Source organism: Podarcis gaigeae (assembly GCF_964106915.1).
Source record: "Podarcis gaigeae genome assembly, chromosome: 16".
Lineage (NCBI taxonomy): Eukaryota > Metazoa > Chordata > Lepidosauria > Squamata > Lacertidae > Podarcis > Podarcis gaigeae.
This window is the reverse complement of record NC_139693.1, coordinates 3,385,793-3,404,863: the sequence shown is the minus strand read 5'-3', so window position 1 is coordinate 3,404,863 and position 19,071 is coordinate 3,385,793. Positions and strand designations below refer to the sequence as shown.

The 19,071-nt window shown below is 49.2% G+C and overlaps 1 protein-coding gene across 1 annotated transcript; it reads left to right on the top strand.

Annotated features, from left to right (window-relative positions):
* Positions 1–4,069: 4,069 nt before the first annotated feature.
* Positions 4,070–18,737, top strand: ENSA (endosulfine alpha). Its single transcript, XM_083716193.1, has 3 exons — positions 4,070–4,385; positions 13,011–13,139; positions 13,720–18,737. The coding sequence occupies exons 1-3, from the start codon at positions 4,323–4,325 to the stop codon at positions 13,888–13,890; spliced, it is 363 nt and encodes a 120-aa protein (XP_083572319.1). The 5' UTR covers positions 4,070–4,322; the 3' UTR covers positions 13,891–18,737.
* The last annotated feature ends 334 nt before the right edge of the window (positions 18,738–19,071 follow it).

Below are 19,071 nucleotides of genomic sequence, written 5' to 3'. Positions count from 1 at the left end.
ACCCGGGCGTTCCAAAAGGATGCTGGCCCCCTCTTGTGGAGAATCCTCCAGCTGCAGCCCTGAAGAGGAAAAGGGCTGCCGTGGCGGATGTTAGAAGCTGCCTCATAACACAACTCAGATGGTAGCTCAGTATTGTCTACACTGACTGGCAGCAGCCCTGCAGGGTTTCAGGCAGGGGTTTCTCCCAGCCTAGTGTTGGGATGCCTGGGACCAGGCTTAGGATGTTCTGCGTGCAAAGCAGATGTTGTTCCTTAGTCGTTTAGTCGTGTCCGCCTCTTTGTGACCCCCTGGACCAGAGCACACCAGGCCCTCCTGTCTTCCACTGCCTCCCGCAGTTTCCTCAAACTCATGCTGGGAGCTTCAAGAACACTATCCCACCATCTCATCCTCTGTTGTCCCCTTCTCCTTGTGCCCTCCATCTTTCCCAACATCAGGCTCTTTTCCAGGGAGTCTTCTCTTCTCATGAGGTGGTCGAAGTCTTGGAGCCTCAGCTTCAGGATCTGTCCTTCCAGTGAGCACTCAGGGCTGATTTCCCTAAGAATGGAGAGGTTTGATCTTCTTGCAGTCCATGGGACTCTCAAGAGTCTCCTCCAGCACCAGAATTCAGAAGCATCCGTTCTTCGGTGATCAGCCTTCTTGATGGTCCAGCTCTCACTTCCATACATCACTACTGAGAAAGCCATAGCTTTAACTAAACGGACCTTTGTTGGCAAGGTGATGGCAAGATGCTCTGTCGCTAAGTGGTGGGCCTTCCCCCTAAAACAACGCAAGATTCCAGTCCTCATGATTCCAGACAAAGGGCTGGTTTAAAGAAGTTGCCTTCTACTGAGTCAGGCCATTGGTCCATCGATCTCAGAATTGCCTACACTCACTAGCAGTTGTTCCCTGGGGTTTCAGGCACCTCTACCTAGAGATGTCAGCTACTGAACCTGGGACCAACAGCTATGGCTGTTCCTTTGATGAAATTTCATTGAACCTTTTAAATTAAAAAATAAAAATAAAATTGGGAGCATGCTTCCTGGTTACATAAGGCAGAATCAGTAAACATCAGGCAAATTTCGCTAAGCGGATGTTTAGCTGCACATGCCTGCTATAAGGAGTAAGGAGAACTTGTGTTTGTACGTGTAATGAATGTATGGGGGTTGCTCGTGCGTAAATTGCCACCATGCCTGGCTAGTTAGCCTGGTTAAACCTTTCCTGGCTGGACAGCCCTTCACTTTGTGGCTGTTCAGTCGCTAGCAGAATCCGTCAGTGGGCATTTCTTAAACTTCTTCCAGCACAAAAGCTCTTTGACGCCAAGTCTACGCCTACTTTCCCTGCGCGGAAGTCTTCTGCGCAGGGTGGGTGTGGGCAGAGGAGGACCAGTGCTCTCCCCGCTGGTCTCCAGCGAAGAGTCCTGGAGACCCCTCTCCGATTCCCCCAACCGCCCCCCTTTATCCCTGGTGTTACGCTGATTTCCTTCCCCAGCCGATGAATTCCCTCTCTCCCTACTTGGCCCTTCTCCGGCATCGCTTGGGAGCTCTGCCTTCCACTGCTGGCTCCGATGTCAGTTCCCTGACTACGTTTGCAAGTTGACGTTGTTATACTGGGCAAACCTCCCTCAAATAGCAAACTCAGCTGTTCAGCACCGACAGAACTGGAGGCAAAATGGGGCCAGTGGGGAACCAGAGGAAAGTACAGTAGTACCTCGGGTTACACACGCTTCAGGTTACATACGCTTCAGGTTACAGACTCCACTAACCCAGAAATAGTGCTTCAGGTTAAGAACTTTGCTTCAGGATGAGAACAGAAATCGTGCTCCGGTGGCATGGCAGCAGCGGGAGGCCCCATTAGTGAAAGTGGTGCTTCAGGTTAAGAACAGTTTCAGGTTAAGAACGGACCTCCGGAATGAATTAAGTACTTAACCCGAGGTATCACTGTACTGGCGGTTGGGGCACTGCCCCACCAACTTCAGTCTGCCCTCAGCCCCTGCGTGCCTTCCTGCTTACACCCAGCCCCGGGCGTGGCCTTGCCTGCCAGCTTTCTCCACCCGAGTCTCATTGTTGTCCTTGTAGAACTCAGCAGGGAGGACAGGCACAGAAGTAGAATTAGTTGGCTCTGCCTGTCGTTGGCTCTGGCGCCCCCTGCTGTTGGTCTCCTGGCCATCTCCCCTACCAGTTGCAACAAACACAAACCAATACTTATGCATTATCGTCTCATCTCCGCGGCCACGTTTCCAAACGCACAGGCAGCTCACTACTTGTAACATTTCCCCAGCCTCTAGAGAATAGTGACTCATGCTGAGAGGCAACCAACACCCTACTGTGAGGGCCACTAAACACAGCATCTCTGAATCAGAACTGACATAACCAGGTGGACATACCCGGTCTGGGAGGGACCAAGGCTAGAGTGAGGAAATCACACAGAGACACAGCGAGCAGCCTCCTCTCTCTCTTGGAAGCTGCTTTGAACCTGAACTGCTTTGGGGTGGGGTTCTGTACTAATCATTCATTTCAGGGTTCTTGAATCATCACAAATCAAGATCTGCGATGTAAAGATGCTTGAACGGTTTCTTTTGGGGCGTTCTTTGGGGGTGTATATTAATGGATTATGCCAGGGGTCAGCAACCTTTTTCAGCCGTGGGCCAGTCCACTGTCCCTCAGACCATGTGGTGGGCCAAACTATATTTTTTGGGGGGGGGGGTGAACGAATTCCTATGCCCCACAGATAACCCAGAGATACATTTTAAATAAAAGGACACATTCTACTCATGTAAAAACACGCTGATTCCCGGACTGTCCGTGGGCCGGACTGAGAAGGCGATTGGGCCGGATCTGGCCCCTGGGCCTTAGTTTGCCTACCCCTGAATTATGCTTTATGTACATATTCTTATATTTCACTCTTCCCTGGGTGGTAAATAACTGAATGCAAATCAGAAGGCTTGAGAAATCTTGAGTTTGGCTGTGGGTAGTGGCATAATTTCTGGTCTCCCTTTTGCTCTGAACAATAATACATAAGTGTTGCCTCGAGGATGGATCATGAAGTTTGGAGTGGTGTCTTTTTCATTCCCCACCTGGCTGAAATGCTTCAACAGGGTGGCAAACAGCCCCTGTGCCTGCGAGAAAGTGTCCTTTGTTTTACTTTGTGGAGTAAAATGCAGCCAGAGTATGTTCCAAGGCTGCTTCTTCATGGGGCTGTCAGTCTGAAGATATTTGTAAAAACTTCTTTCTTTTCTCAGACAAATCAAAGGCAGCAGAGCCAGCGATTAAATGCAGAAATATGTGGAGGTAAAGATGGCAAAGTGGGTGTCTCTCTGAGAAGGGAGTTATGCTCAGAGGATATGCACTCTGCATACATGCTCAGAGGCATTTTGGCCTGAGGTCAGGGGGATGGAGACTAGTCTGCTAGGCACTCTGCACATGCATCAGAGGCATCTTGACCTCAGGTTACTTTAACACATTTGGTCTGTGCATTTAGCCCAGAGGTCATGGTTAAATCTCCTTCTCCTGAGGGGAACATGATCTCTGGATGTGCAGAGAGGCACCTGGACCTGAGGTTATTCAAACAAACTTGACCTACTCAGAGGACAAGCCCTCTGTACACCCTCAGATCCACTTTGGCCTGAGCACTTTTTATTTTTTAAACCACTAACTCTGCTGCCTGGAAACGAACACTCTGCACGGGCTCAGAGGCACCTTGACCCGATGTAAGTCACTCTGTAAACCCTAAGTAGCATTTGGCCAAGAAGTATTTTTTTAACTAGCACTCTGCACACGCACAGAGAGACCTTGTCATGAAAAAAATCTCGTCCTTCGGGGCAGGCGAATAAACACTCTGCGCATGCTCAGGCACCTCTTTCCCCAGGCGCCCGTTGGGTTTCCAATCCACTCTTTCGATTTGATTGGCTCTCTTGCCAATTGATTCCCTCCCGAGGTCATAACCGGCCGCTCCCTCATTGGCCCAACGAGCCTCTTCGCTTATTTCTATTGGCTACAGAAGATGCCCGTCTAATTCGAACGTCTCGCCTCCCGCTCGTTTCCCTTTTCTTTCGGCTGTCCTGTCACTCGTCAGACAAAGCCGCACCCGATTGGACGGCTGAGACGCCGCCCGCCACCTGGGACTCGGTTCCTGATTGGGCCCGAGGTCCGCCGCTCACGTCAGAGCGGGGGATGGGGCGGGGCCAAGCTTTAGAAAGGGGGCGGTGGAGGCGGCGGCCATTTTGGCTCTGCTGTGGAAGAGACGGGAGAGAGCGGCGAAGAGGGCGCCGGAGCAGGAGCGCCGGCCTCGCCTGGCCCCAGCGCCTCACCGTCTCGCCCGCCTGCCTCTAAGCCCAAGGCCCCGTCATGTCTGACACGCTTGGCGGCGGCGGCGACGCCCGTTCTGACGAGACGGGCGAGGAGAAACAGGTGAGGTCGGGGAGGGGGAGCGAGGGACAGCTCTGTCTCTGGTGTGTGGGTCTGAGTCCTGATTGGTCCGCCGCCTCTCGAAGCTGCTTCCGATTGGTCGTTCCCGAGCAATGCTCGGCGCTCATTGGTTGGCGCCTTCCAGGCAGGTGCCCTTTCCGGTATTGGAGGCCGTTGGAACCATAGAGATTCATTCTGAACTTCCGGCTTTTTTCAGCAACACCCCCCCAACCTGGATTCTCTCTCATTTTGGCATCTCTGGGGTTAAAAAGCCACTATTTTTAATTATGCATTAAAGAAATGCATAGTTGACATTGGAAAGGGAAGAGGGGATTTGTCCGTTGCCGTTAAGTCGACCAAAATATCACAAAACTGTGCAAGCTTTTGGGTTTCCCAGATCTCTTCGTCAGCGTGCAAGCTTTTGTGCAAGGCAGGACTCTTCCTGCATATGGATTTCCCGCTGAGGAGTTCTGAGGGGCTTCGCTTGCACGCTATTTTGTAACATTTTGGCTGGCCTTGTTGTTTAGTCGTTTAGTCATGTCCGGCTCTTCGTGACCCCCTGGACCAGAGCACACCAGGCCCTCCTGTCTTCCACAGCCTCCCGCAGTTTGGTCAAACTCATGCTGGTAGCTTTGAGAACACTGTCCCACCATCTCGTCCTCTGTCGTCCCCTTCTCCTTGTGCCCTCCATCTTTCCCAACATCAGGGTTTTTTCCAGGGAGTCTTCTCTTCTTGACTGGCCTACTAAAAGTAAACGGGGACGCGGGTGGTGCTGTGGGTTAAACCCAGAGCCTAGGACTTGCCAATCAGAAGGTCGGTGGTTCAAATCCCCACGGCGGGGTGAGCTCCCGTTGCTCAGTCCCTGCTCCTGCCAACCTAGCAGTTCAAAAGCACATCAAAGTGCAAGTAGATAAATAGGTACCACTCTGGCGGGAAGGTAGACGGCGTTTCCGTGCGCTGCTCTGGTTCACCAGAAGCGGCTTAGTCATGCTGGCCACATGACCCGGAAGCTGTACCAATAAAGCGAGATGAGCGCCACAACCGCAGAGTCGGCCATGACTGGACCTAATGGTCAGGGATCCCTTTACCTTTACTAAAAGTAATGTTCACATGTGAGTAAGGAGCTCAGGAAAGCTGTTGATGCCCTGGTTAGCTTGGCATTGCCCTAAATATGCATTTTGACTGATTTTACATTTGAGTGGAAATCTAGTTCCATTTGAAACCGGAAGAACATAAGAGGAGCCTTGCTGGATCAGGCTGAGGACCCATCTACAGTGGTGCCTCGCAAGACGAAAATAATTCGTTCTGCGAGTCTCTTCGTCTAGCGGATTTTTTGTCTTGCGAAGCAAGCCCATTGACAGCTTAGCGGATTAGCGCTATTAGTGGCTTAGCGGCTTAGAAAAAGGGGGGGAGGGGAAAAACTCGCAAGACGTTTTCGTCTTGCGAAGCAAGCCCATAGGGAAATTCGTCTTGCGAAGCACCTCAAAAAACAGAAAACTCTTTCGTCTAGCGAGTTTTTCGTCTTGTGAGGCATTCGTCTTGTGGGGGACCACTGTAGTCCAGCATCCATTTCTTACATTGGTCAACCAGATGCCTCCTCGGGGTACCCCCAAGCAGGGCTTGAGCACAAGAGGAACTCTCTCTCCCCTCCCATGGTTCCCAGCAACTCATCTTCAGAAGCATTGCTGCATCTGAGTGCGAAGGCAGAGCTTAGCCATCATAGCTAGTAGCCACTAATATAGCCTTATTTTCCATAAGTTTCACTAAGGACTGGGATGGTGAGTGACTAGAAAAAATTCTTAGCTCTACATCTTGAAAAACGGGAATTGGTTCAGCTCTTAAAGTAGAGAATCATGGGGTACAGATTCCATGCTCTTGAACTTGGATCATTGAGGGGGGACATATTTGAGCTAGGGACTGGGGAAGAGGAACAACTGTAAAGCTGGTTTTCAACCTTAGATGCTAGGAAACTGCGGGGAATTTCCTATCGGGAAGGATAATGAGATCAAATCCTTTGTGTTTCCAAGACAGTACATTTTCTGATATTTTACAATGGATATTTACAAGCAGGAACATGTCAGGAGAAGGGTAACAAAGTTGGCATGGGACTTGGAGATCAAAATCCTATGAGGAAATGTAGAGGTGAAGTGGTTGGCCGCGTTTAGCCTGGAGAATGCACCATTGAGAAATGCTATGGTAGCCATTTTCAAGCATTTAAAGGGACAAGTCCGAGAAGATGCAGCAAATTCATTTTCTGTTGCTCCAGGAAGGTAGTATCCCAGCAGGTTCAGAAAGGGGTTTTGACTGGTGGAATGAGCTGTTCGATGGCAGATCAGTTTGTTTCAGACGTTGTTAGGCTCTTACTCATTGGTGACTTATTTAGATGCTGGGTGACCATCTATTAGGGCTGTTACTGAGGGCTCCTTCCAATACAGCTGCCTCATTCAGAGTCCGAGACCATTGATCTGGGATGGCCTGCAATGTTTAATGTGCCTGGCCGTCACCCACCAAGGTCTGTGGCAGAAATCTTTAACTAACAGCCCTGTGAGCTGGAGATTCAACCTGGGGGCTTTTGTGAGTCCATCATTCACTCTACCCCTAAGCTCTAGGTCACTCTTTCTGCTTGTCACAGTTGGAGGTAGGATGCTGGGGCTCAGACAAGCAGCTTGTCTTGAGAGTATGCAAAGGAGTCTCTTGACAAAGGTGGAACAAGTTGCCCATTTGAACCTGGCCCCTCTCATTTTCAGCCGAGGACCCCTTTTCATCCGTATGTGGTTAATTGGGATTTCTGCCTCCAAAGCCAGCCAGGCAGAGCTGAAGGGTGTGTGTGATCTCCCACCTGATGGGGCACATCAAGCTTAGGTTACTGGTTGCCCCAAATAAACGGCTCAGGACTGGTATCTCTGCCAAGCTCAGATTGGCATAGGGAAAAGCTTTAGCAGCGTGACAGAATTTTAGGAAGCAAGAATCAGCGGTGGGGCATCCAGTTTGGCATCGCCCAGATAAGTGTTGTCTGTTGATCTCTGTTGACATGACTTTGCAGGGCTCTGCAAACATAATTGGGTTGGCTTGGGTGAGATCTAGGTGGTGTCACACTTGGTTTTTGTGTTGCTGCTTTTTGAAGAACAACAATATTTATCAAGCTGAGGGTCTTGATCCTGTAAAGGTAAAGGACCCTTGACAGTTAAGTTCAGTCGCGAACGACTCTGGGGTTGCAGCGCTCGTCTCACTTTACTGGCCGAGGGAGCTGGCGTTTGTCCACAGACAATTTTTCCAGGTCATGTGGCCAGCGTGACTAAGCTGCTTCTGGCAAAACCAGAGCAGCACACGGAAACGCCATTTGCCTTCCCGCCAGAGTAGTACTTATTTATCTACTTGCACTTTTTGGGGTGCTTTCAAACTGCTAGGTTGGCAGGAGCTGGGACCGAGCAATGGGAGCTCACCTTGTTGCAGGGATTTGAACCGCTGACCTTCCGTTCGGCAAGCCCTAGGCTCAGTGGTTTAGACCACAGCACCACCCTTGTCCCCTTGATCCTGTACCTTCCTCTTAATTGTAATGGGATTTTTGAGTTCGTGAAGAAGCTTGAAAAAGTCCCAAGTTCTTCTCCTGAAGACATCCTGCAAGGCAGTGGAGGTTCAGGATCAGAGTTTTCCTTCTAGATGGACTCCCTCCCCAGGCTGATGAGCCACACCTGCCCCTCACTTCCCTCTACAGCGCGAGCAGAAACCGGCTTGACATTCGGACCCACTATTGGTCTTGCCGGCTAAGTCTTTCAGAGCCTGTATTCACATGCAGGGGAAGTCACTAACTCACAGGGTTTGAGGCCCATCGACTATTCTCACCTCACCTGGTTTAGCTGGGGAGTTGAAGTTGCTTCCTGGGGTGTGGCCTCTGTCACATGCCGACAGCTTCTTGGAGCCATAGGTGAGCTGAGTGCAGGGTGGGGGGGGGGACTCCCAAAGGTGAACAACCTACCCCAGAAGGAGCATGTGCCTCCCAGCCAGAGGCACCGCCCCCCCCCCCAGCACAACTGTTCTTGTACTGTCTTTTACATTCTTATTCTTGTTATTACAGTGGACGCTCAGGTTGCGAACGTGATCCACGTGGGATGCGCATTCGCAACCTGCAGCATTCGCAATGCGCGGGTTTTGATTTAGCGCTTCTGCGCATGTGCGACTGTCGAAACCCGGAAGTAACCTTTTCCGGTACTTCTGGGTTTCTGCAACCCGAAAAAACGCAACCTGAAGCGGACGCAACATGAGGTGTGACTGTACTACTGTATTCATTTATTTTTCTATTTACACAATAACATCATCACCAACTCTCCCTGAAGTACACAGACAGCATTAAAGAAAAGTGCATTGGAAACAGGAGGACTTGGAGTGATGCTGGGTTCTTATGTTCTTTTTTTAAAAAAGAACCTTTTGTCAGCTTGAATCTGAGTCAGAGAAGCTGCAAACCAAAGAGCAGAATTAGCTGCAGATTTATTTATAATGCATCTATACTAGCCGGCACACCTGGTTCAAAAGTGGGAAAGGCAGGAGCCCTGCCCTGGAGGCTTAGTACTGAATGCTGCACTGACGCACATGGCCCCCCCACCCTGAGCAGAGGATCGCTTGCTGCGCTGACATAACAGTACCAAAAGCCATTCTCCCTCATCCCACATAATTCCTCCACACAAGTATTATTTTCGCCCCTTGTTTTGCCTTTCCTGTGTCATCCACTTTCCTGAGTCATCCACTTATTGTGAGCGCTGCCCACAGATTCTGCTCTTAGCTACCGCCTGGTAATTTAACCATTCAAGCGTTCTGTCTTTCCCAGAGACAGAGTGTTTGCTTCCTCCTAATGCACAAGATAAAGAGGCTTTTTAAAAATAATAATAAAAAAGATAGTACAGAGCATTCATAGAATCATAAAACTGTAGAGTTGGAAGCGGCCCCCATGTGCAAGAATTATAATTAATAATCCCTGATGGGTGGTCATCCAGCCTCTGCTTAAAAACCTCCAATGAAGGTAAGTTTTTCATCTTCCCAGGCAGTCCACTCCGCTGTCAAGCAGCTCTGTCAGAAAGTTATTCCTGCAGAGAGATTTCATGATGGGCTTTAGAAAAACAAAATAGCTGTGAAGGCCCGTCACCATTGGCTGAAATGCTGTGATGTCATGGAGTGCATCTGTCAGGCACAGGATATTGACAGGCCATGAAGAGAGCGAAATGTGATTTTGCTGCGGGCAGGCGCAGTGGAGAAATAGGAGTTCCTTAAAAGCTAGGAGGAACAAAGCAAATAAAGGTGGGCAGCTGTGGACTTGAGAGAAGGAAGGTTAAGTAAGGCAGGTGCCTGAGGAAAAGAGTGAGAGCAAGGCATGTAAAGGTGGGGTGGAGGAAGAACTGAACCCAGGCCCGGGAGGGCCTGTTGGTGGGAAGCTGTATAAACAGGGAAAGGGGTGTGTTGAATTTACATATGGATGAGTCTTGAGGGATAGACCTCTTGGCTGTGAGTTCTCTTGTTCGAACATTAAAATGATGAACTAAAACCTTGCCAACAAAGGTCCGTATAGTTAGAGCTCTGGTTTTCCCAGTAGTGATGTATGGAAGTGAGAGCTGGACCATCAAGAAGGCTGATCGCCGGAGAATGGGTGCTTTTGAATTCTGGTGCTGGAGAAGACTCTTGAGAGTCCCATGGACTGCAAGAAGATCAAACCTCTCCATTCTGAAGGAAATCCGCCCTGAGTGCTCACTGGAAGGACAGATCCTGAAGCTGAGGCTCCAAGACTTTGGCCACCTCATGAGAAGAGAAGACTCCCTGGAGAAGACCCTGATGTTGGGAAAGATGGAGGGCACAAGGAGAAGGGGATGACAGAGGACGAGATGGTGGGACAGTGTTCTCGAAGCTACCAACACGAGTTTGACCAAACTGCAGGAGGCAGTGGAAGACAGGAGGGCCTGGTGTGCTCTGGTCCAGGGGGTCACGAAGAGGCGGACATGACTAAATGACTAAACGACAACAAAGCACCACAAAAGCAGGACTTCTGACCCTGCCTGCTCAGTGAGGGTTTAATGGCTGGTGATGGGACTCTGACCCAGTGCTCCTTCCAGTGATCTCTGCTAGGAAGTGTGTCAGGAGAGCCTGAGGTGGCCTTCCAAAGTTTTGCTGAGCTCCGACATTCAAATGCAGTTTTCCAACTTGGCGGCAGAGGCCCTTGAGCTGAGCTCAGCAGCTTCCAGCGCCGAGTGTGGAGTCTCCGAGCAAAGAGAGAAGGGAACTCTGCCTGCAGACTTCTTCCCATGAGGATGAGCAAGAGAATGACTGGGATGAAAGCATGGGAGCTCTCAGAAATGCTTCTTAAGCAGTAAATAATAAGTGAGCACCTTGAGGACTAGAAACTTGGGTTGATTTGTTTTTTAACAGGGTCTTCTTCCCTCAAAAAACCACACACCTGGCCTTGTTGTATTGCAGCAATGTAATATCCGTTGCTAAGGTTTGTGGATCCCACCTCCCTTGTCGTTCGGGAGGTTGGTCTAGAATCGTAGCGTTGGAAGGGGCACAAAGGTCATCTAGTCCAACCCCCTGCAATGCAGGAATCTCAGCTAAAGCATCCATGACAGGTGGCCATTCAACCTCTTCTTAAAAACCTCCAAGGAAGATCTAGATGTGTCTCTGCCAGTTTTGCGTTTCAGTGGTCGTGGAAGACGCGGGGAGCCCTCATCTCACACCTTCCAGCCCAAATCTATGGGGAAATTGATATTTAGCCGCACTACAATTGCCGGCTTGCCTCACACATCTCTAGCATAGTAGTTAAGGCTGGTTTCTTTCCAAGGGGAATGGCTTCTAGCCTGCTGGCAAAGAAACCTGGGTCTCCCCGACCTCTCCTTGGTTTACAGACCTGGCTTATACCGTCTCCTCCTTGGGTCAATAAGAGAGCTGGGGTGTAACTTCTCTTTTTTCCTTTTAGACCGTGCAGTTGTGATTTGTTTCCATCCCAAAGCCTCCTGACAGGTAGCAGCAGATTTCCCAAAAGTGTTCCCTCCCTTCCCACTCCCAATTAAAACTGAGGCTCAGTGGCGTGTATTTTCCTAAAGATGTTAGAACGAGCTGGGTTCACGGGACAAGGGCAGTGCATTCGGGAGCATGGCTGCCCTCTGGCACATGCTGGTCTGAAAATAGCCGGATGTTCCAGATGGTGCTCGTGACTCAACAAAGGGCATCCTGGCCTGGAGGTTTATAATGGAACAGGAACTCAGCAAAAGTCAATAAAGGCGGAACCTGCCTCTCTCCCCATCTCTCTTTCATGCACAGTCTCTCTCTCTCTTCCTTTAATGGAGCAAAGCAAAAACTAGCATTGCCCCAATGTTACTCCTTTATATCCTGGCATTGTTACTGTCGATCAGATTTCTTACCTGCATGAGATCCCAGGTCGAGTTGTAACCATTTAAATATATATATTAAAACAATTAAAATTAATGTATGCCCCACATTCCTTGAAAGGCGGTCAGGGTTACATGACAATTTTGACAATGTAGATACCACTTGGATTAAAACAAAACTCTTAAGGGGTTCACAGCACAGATTAATACACCTTAGCTAAACTAATAATAATAATAATAATAATAATAATAATAATAATAATTTTATTTATATCCCGCCCTCCCCAGCCGAAGCCGGGCTCAGGGCGGCTAACAACACTAAAACAGTACAACATTATAAAACATTATAAAAATGAATTAAAATCAAAATTGATGGCAACCATAAACTAAAGTTTTGTAAAGATTGCCAAAGGAGGGAGTCAGGCTGCGCCCTGACTACAAATACTGTTGTTGCTATTGTAGTAATAATAGTAAGGGTGTTCTATATATGCTGTTGTGTTGTTTTGTTATGCCATTGTGAAATCGTTTTTGCACGGTTTGCTTTTTGAAATGCATTCGTTTTCTCGTGGTAAGCCACTTTGAACGTGACTTTTTGTTTGTATGAGAAATAAAATGAATGAATGAAGGAGGTGAGGGTTAATTTAACTCAACTCAAAGGATGAAAATCTCAGCAACTTAGAAGGTCCAGCTTTTTCCTCGCAATGACCCTGTTTGCTAGGTTAGGCTGAAAGGGCGTGACTGACACCAAGGTGAACTTCAAAGCAGGGCAAGGATCTGGAACAAGCTCTATATAAGCCCCGGGGCCCTGCTCTCGTGCTGCAACTGGCCCCAGGATGATTCCTATATTTGGCAAGCATTGGGGGGCACCCATCCTTTGGGCCAGCTGGACTCCCAAATCAAATGTAACTGCTCTGAGAAATGAATCGGCATTGAGACGAGGGGAGTTGTGCATCTTTATGCAAATAATCATCAGGAGAAACATGCATTCTCTTCCCCGTCTGCAAGAGAAGCTGGTTTGCCAACTGGGAACGTCTGCTCTTCCCAGCGCTCACCTCTCCTTGCCCAAGCAAATAGTCCCCTTTCCCTTGTTCACCTTTCACAGGCACAGGTGTGAACAGTGGTTTGCCCCAACCTGGAGTCCCCACTTCAAAAGCGCACTTTTTGCTTTGCAGGGAAGCGCTGCTCACAGTCAGAGAGGAGCCAAAGCAGTTCTGTTTGCTCAAACGGCTGGGTTTCATTGCTTGCGGGTTTTTCTTTCTTTCAGGACTCGCAGGAGAAGGAAGCGGTCATCCCCGAGAGAGCGGAGGAGGCGAAACTGAAAGCCAAATACCCCAGTTTAGGACTCCAGAAACCTGGCGGCTCCGACTTCCTAATGAAAAGACTCCAGAAGGGGGTATGTGTGCCGAGAGGGAGAGAGTTCAATTCTGACAGCTTACAGCGCGGCTGCAAAGGGCTAGAGCAGGGGCAGTGAAGAATATTAATAATAACAATAATAACAATAGCGATAAAAGATCAAACATTAAAAGCTTCCCTAAACAGGGCTGCTTTCAGATGTCTTCTAAAAGTCAGATAGTTGTTTATCTCTTTGACATCTGACGGGAGGGCTTTCCACAGGGTGGGTGCCACCACTTAGAAGGCCTTCTGCCTGGTTCCCTGTAGCTTTGCTTCTCGCAATGAGGGAAGGCCCTCGGAGCTGGACCTCAGTGGGCTGAACGATGGGGGTGGAGATGCTCCTTCAGGTATACTGGGCTAAGGCTGTTTAGGGCTTTAAAGGTCAGCACCAGAACTTTGAATTGTGCTTGGAAACGTACTGGGAGCCAACGTAGGTCTTTCAGCACCGTGTTATATGGTCTCGGCGGCCGCTCCCAGTCACTAGTCTAGCTGCCGCATTCTGGATTAGTTATAGTTTCTGGGTCACCTTCAAAGGTAGCCCCAGATTCTAAACATACACATTTGTCTCTCCCGCCTTTCAGCAAAAGTACTTCGACTCTGGGGATTACAACATGGCGAAGGCCAAGATCAAGAACAAGCAGCTGCCAAGCGCAGGGACCGACAAGAACTTGGTGACGGGAGACCACATCCCGACGCCGCAAGATCTCCCGCAGAGGAAATCCTCCCTCGTGACCAGCAAGCTGGCAGGTTAACCTGCGCTCCTCCGCCTCCCGATGAGTTTTCTTCTTCTTTTTTCCTTTGGGGGTTTTTTTTGATTTATTTTTATTATGTATATTTTTTTTTTGGTCAGATGGATTGAACTTTGCTGTATCATAAGGCTGGGATAATGCAGGACTCGTTTTAGCCGCCGGAAATATTTATACAAATCCCAAACCAGGAGCCTGGCACGCGGACGTGGTTTATTCTTTGCAGTTCTGATCTGATGTCCTTTCCTCCCTGCCCTCCTTTCTCTTGATGGGCACTGAAAAGAGGTTCTTAAATTTCGCTCACCCGCCAGGATGAGTTAAGAACCTCACTTTCAAGTGGGGTGGGGGGTGTCCTGCCGGGCCAAAGCCAGATTTTTCTATGCTGCTGTTGCTTGTTCCTGCGACGCTGCGGAAGGCCAGTGAATAGCACCAGCCCCACCTGTGAGTTTCCCCCCGCTGTGAACTCTGAAAGCGAGATCCGGAACTGCCAGTGGCGTCGGAGAAAGCCTAAGAGCAGGATCATAATTAAGAATAACACTAAGCATTTTTATATAACATGCCCAGGTGCACACAGCCATTGTGGCAACAGCCCTATGAAGGTAGTCCAGGATGCTTGCCCCCACGTGGCAGGTGGTGAGCCAGGGCCTTGCGGCCGAGAGAGACAAGCTATTTACAGGGGTGAGATTAGAACTGGGGGCTGCTTGAGACACGGCACAGTTTCTTGAGCCTCATCGCTCTGCCAGCTGTCATAAGAAGAACCCTGCTGGTTTTTAGACCAAGGATTCAGCTAGTTCCGCATGTTGTTTCCCTCTGGGGTCTAAAGCATCATGGCTCCAGTGTTCTGAGCCCAACACCTGGGTGCCATTCAGCATCCCTCCTAGCAGGGGCTGATGGGAATTGTAGTCCAAGACATCTAGAGAGGGCTCTAGGTTGGGGAAGGGCTGGTTCCAACAGGATTTTTTGTTTCATTTCAATATTTTCTAAGCTAAGATGGCAAAAGCTTGATGGACTTTGGTCCGTGACCTTGTGGGTGAGCTAGGCTGCTCAAAGTGTGTCCACGCAGAGGGTTTTGGTGGACACTGTGTTTCTTTGGCAAACTGAGGAGGGGCAGGAGGCAGGCTTCTTCTCACGGAGCTCCATATCCCACCCCAAAGGCCGCCTGAGCCGACTTTTGGCCCAATGTGGCTTTTAAGGGGTAGACGGTCCGTTCTCAACTTACAGAGGATCCGGGGTGCCGTGTTCGTTTCAAAGCAGAGTCTTGAAAAGTGTTTTTGTCAGACCAACTTTAGGCAGGTGTAAAGAATGTGGAGAGTTTTAAGCTTCACACGGCTCTTCAGCAAACAGGCAGGCCGCCACTGTCGCACCGGTCGGCATCTAGCTTTTCCTCGAGGGCCCTTTGACAGAGTGGCCGCGGGTGGCTCAAAGTCCCAGCACCCCACTCCCCAAATGGCTGTGTTTCCCTCGTGGATTTTTTAAAAAACCACAACATGAAATTCTGTGCCAATGGAAGCAGAGGGTCGGTTATCTGAATCAGTCGAGGAAATTGTAGGGGCCACAGAAATGTTTGCTGCTTCTCAGTCCTGATTATTGGGAAGGAGAGATCTCAGCCGATCCGGCAGCGCTCAGCTTCTGACATTGCAGCAAAATATATTGCCCATGTCCTTTGGAGGCTTAAGGACTAGGACCTTGGCTTAGTTTGTAAACGGGTGCTGAAATCCTTGACCTACAGAGGTTCCCTCTCCATCGCTGCCCTCTACCAAACTGCAAGGTATTCTGTTCACAGGGTGTGATGCTGCCTTGTTTGGAAGTGACCTTGATTCCAATGTTGTTCTTGACAACTTTTAACTCTTCCCCCCCCCAAAAAAAAAGCGTTTAGAAAATGGACACAAATCCATCCCCAATGCAGTCGGTGAGCATAAATAAAATAACTTTTATGCCTAAGGAAAGCAGGTCGGATTTCTATTTGAGAAAAGAGAATTGGTAAGAAAATCATGATCACTATAACAGAAATCTTTTAGCTTTGAATTCAAGCATCTGGGTCTCGGGTGACAAATTTGAGGGTTTTATTTGGCAGTGGCCATTTGGTTCCACAGACATCAATATACCTCGATGCTCAGCTCTGTTTGAACCTCCCAGGGTCTCGTTGCATGAAAAACCTTTTCCTTAAAAAATATTGAGCTGAGTTCTGCCATTCAGCACCTCCAATCCCTTGACTCCCCCCCCAAAAAAAAAAATTAATTGGATTTTCAAATTAACAAAATTCAGTGCCTTAAGTGGGATGAGCTACGGCCAAGTTAGCTTGACCTTAAGAGTTGGCTCAGCTTCTGGCGGACTTCGAAATGAAATCTCTCATCCTTTAGTTGATTTCCCACTGTCGCCCACTCTAAATCTCTGGTTCTCCACCCCCTCAACAAATTAGGATTTTATTGCCTCTTCGTGTTCAGGACATCCTTCGCCAAATAGGCCTTCCTGATGTGTCAGACTACAAATCCCATCAGCCCCAGCCAGCACAGCCTCATGGGAGTTGTAGTCCAAAACAGCCAGGGGGCAGCAGGTTGAGGGCAGCTGGGTCAGGGAAACCAATCCTGTAGCAAGGAGCAAGTTCTTCACGATGGCTGTCCTTGAGGCTTCTGGAATAATACTGCGGAGCTGAACTTCTCTTCTAAAAGAAAAAGAAAAAAAGCACAAGAGATTAATTTGCTGCTGCTGGAAAGATTTAAAAACAAAATCTAGCATCTTGTCTCTCCCCCACACATCCGTGTGGGTCCTCACAGCCTGCAACAGAGTTTGTAATAATTAATTTGGCTCCATTTGTTACAGGGCTATGAGGGCGAATGAGAAAGTAAAAAATGGCGGCAGGGGGAATCTCTGTCCTAGCTACTGTCCTGGGCTTTGCCTTTCGATGACACCCGAGAAAATTCTCTGCAGTTTCCATAGAACGAGACCCCCACCTGTTAAATGTTCTGCCTTCTTGAGTTGACAGCTCTTTGGTGGGGCAGTGCTGCAAGAAAAACGCAGCAGAGTGTTTTTGTGAAGCCTCTTCCCCCTGTGACCTCTGGCAATCTCGTCCCGCCTCATCTCTTGGCTTGAGGGATTTCACCAAGCATTCCTTGCTAGTAATGCTGATCCTGTGGTCTTAGAAGGCTATAAACTTTGGGAAAGCTGGAAGTCCCCGGAGGCCCTGCTCTGCTGCCAATGCCTGAAATCCACGCTGCTCTGCATGTTTGAGCTGCCTGGTCCTCTGCTTCACCACCGAACTGGCGACGAGATCCCAGAACCTCTGCAAGCCTGCATTTAAAAACATTTTTTTACCATGGTGCATCTCCTGGAGAAAACACATCCCACTACCCTTTCTCTGCTCCCAGGAGTTTTCTCCCTGCACTTCTGACACAGGAAGGTGCCACTACTCCCATCTTTGTCGCCCTCTGCCTCTGTCATTCTGGGCTGAGAAGAGAATTTGGGGCCGTCAGATGGGTTGGAGTAAAGACAATAGGAGGAAGGGGCAATGTAAAAATTAAGATGGATGGCTTCACATATTATTATTTTTTAAAATTGAGCGGTGACCATCCGAGTGTCTCTCTGTGTGTGTCTTTCCCAAGAAGAGCTGGCAGGCCGAGGCGGCAGAGACGGCAAAATATCTGACGAATGATCTGACCGGTTGGAGTTCCTCTCACTGTCTTGCCAGTTGATGCTTCAGGGGTTACAGGCCCAGCGGGGAAAACAAAGCCCACCTTGATTTTGAGGGCAGTCGACACCAGCTCAAAATTGTCACAGTTGTCAGATGAGTGCAGAAAAAGGTGCCATCGGCAAGACTTCGCTGGCTAGAAAGCCTGTGGGGTGTGCCTACCTTGGCACAAGCTGGTCAGTGAGGACGGGGGACTCTCAGGAGTGAGTTAGGCTCGTTTCCTCCGTGTTTAGGTATCTGTGTAGCCGCTGTCCCTTCCTTTCCACTGCCCACTATGCCCACTCCCTGGGTGGTGGGACTGAAATGGCAGGGCGTTTTAGAGCGGGTTGTGTTTGGCGGCGGGCTGTACTTGGAGGCAGATTCTTGTTTCCTTCTCTTCTGCCCTTTCAAAAGACTCCTCCCCTCAAAGTTCGCTTCCGTTTCTCCCAGATGAACCCATACAGCAAGGGTGACGTTAACACCCTCTTTTGGGGCTCGAGGGCCATTTGAGAGCCGTCGGGGGGCTGCAGGCCAGTGGCGATGGAAGGGCGTGTGGCCAGTACACACCCCGGAGCATCCTTGCAAACGGGCAGCGGTGGTAAATTGGGGCTGGGGGTTGGGGCTGGCTGTCCAAATCTGGCTCTTGGGCCATCTCTGGCCTGCAGGCTGACAGTTCACAACATTGATATATTTCTAGCCTCCTATTCCTATACTTTCCCCCGCCTCCCAGCCATACTGTAAATAGATGTGAATCATATATATATAAATATATATATATATATATACATACATATATATATATAATTTTTTTACATCATCTTCATCTCTATCTTCTGGTGCTTGCTTTTTTTCTAAAAAAATAAAAATAAAAATAGTCAAAAAGACGCATTCTCAAAAACACGCAAAAAGCGCACCATCCCACATCTGTCGCACATCACTGGCCCGCCTGTCAGCCCTTCCACTGAGGCCTCGGGTGCAGCCAAGATTTTGGAGTTTTGAAGCTGCTGCTTCTTGTAGCGTTGGGGGAGGTGATGGGGGTGTTGGCACCCTCCTTTCGTCCGGGGCCTGTTGGGCAATTGCAGATGACTGTGTTGTTGTTGTTGATGATGTAGAAAGAGGAAGGAAGCGAGAGTTGGGTGCGAAAGAATTAAAGAGAAATTGTGTGGAAATAAAGTAACCCTTGTCTCGACCCGCAGGTTTGAAGTTTGTGCTCTCTTAAAAGTACCTACACAATACTTTGAAATGCCATTCGGCTCGTGTCGATGTGGACTTTCAGACTCCTGGTTCTCCTCCTGCGATTGCTTCAGCATTCGCTTCCATGGCACCCCAAACTTTGTTCTGTTAACTTACTTAGGTTTCCCTGCTCACAGTTTTAGGCAGCTAAGTTTCCAACAGGGAGTCTCTCCGGTCCCTACCTGGAGATTGAACTGGGACCTTCTGCTTTGTCCCTGAGCCACAGCTCTTCCTTAAAAAGGGGGAGTATTTCTTCATTTGGGACGCGGGTGGCGCTGTGGGTTAAACTA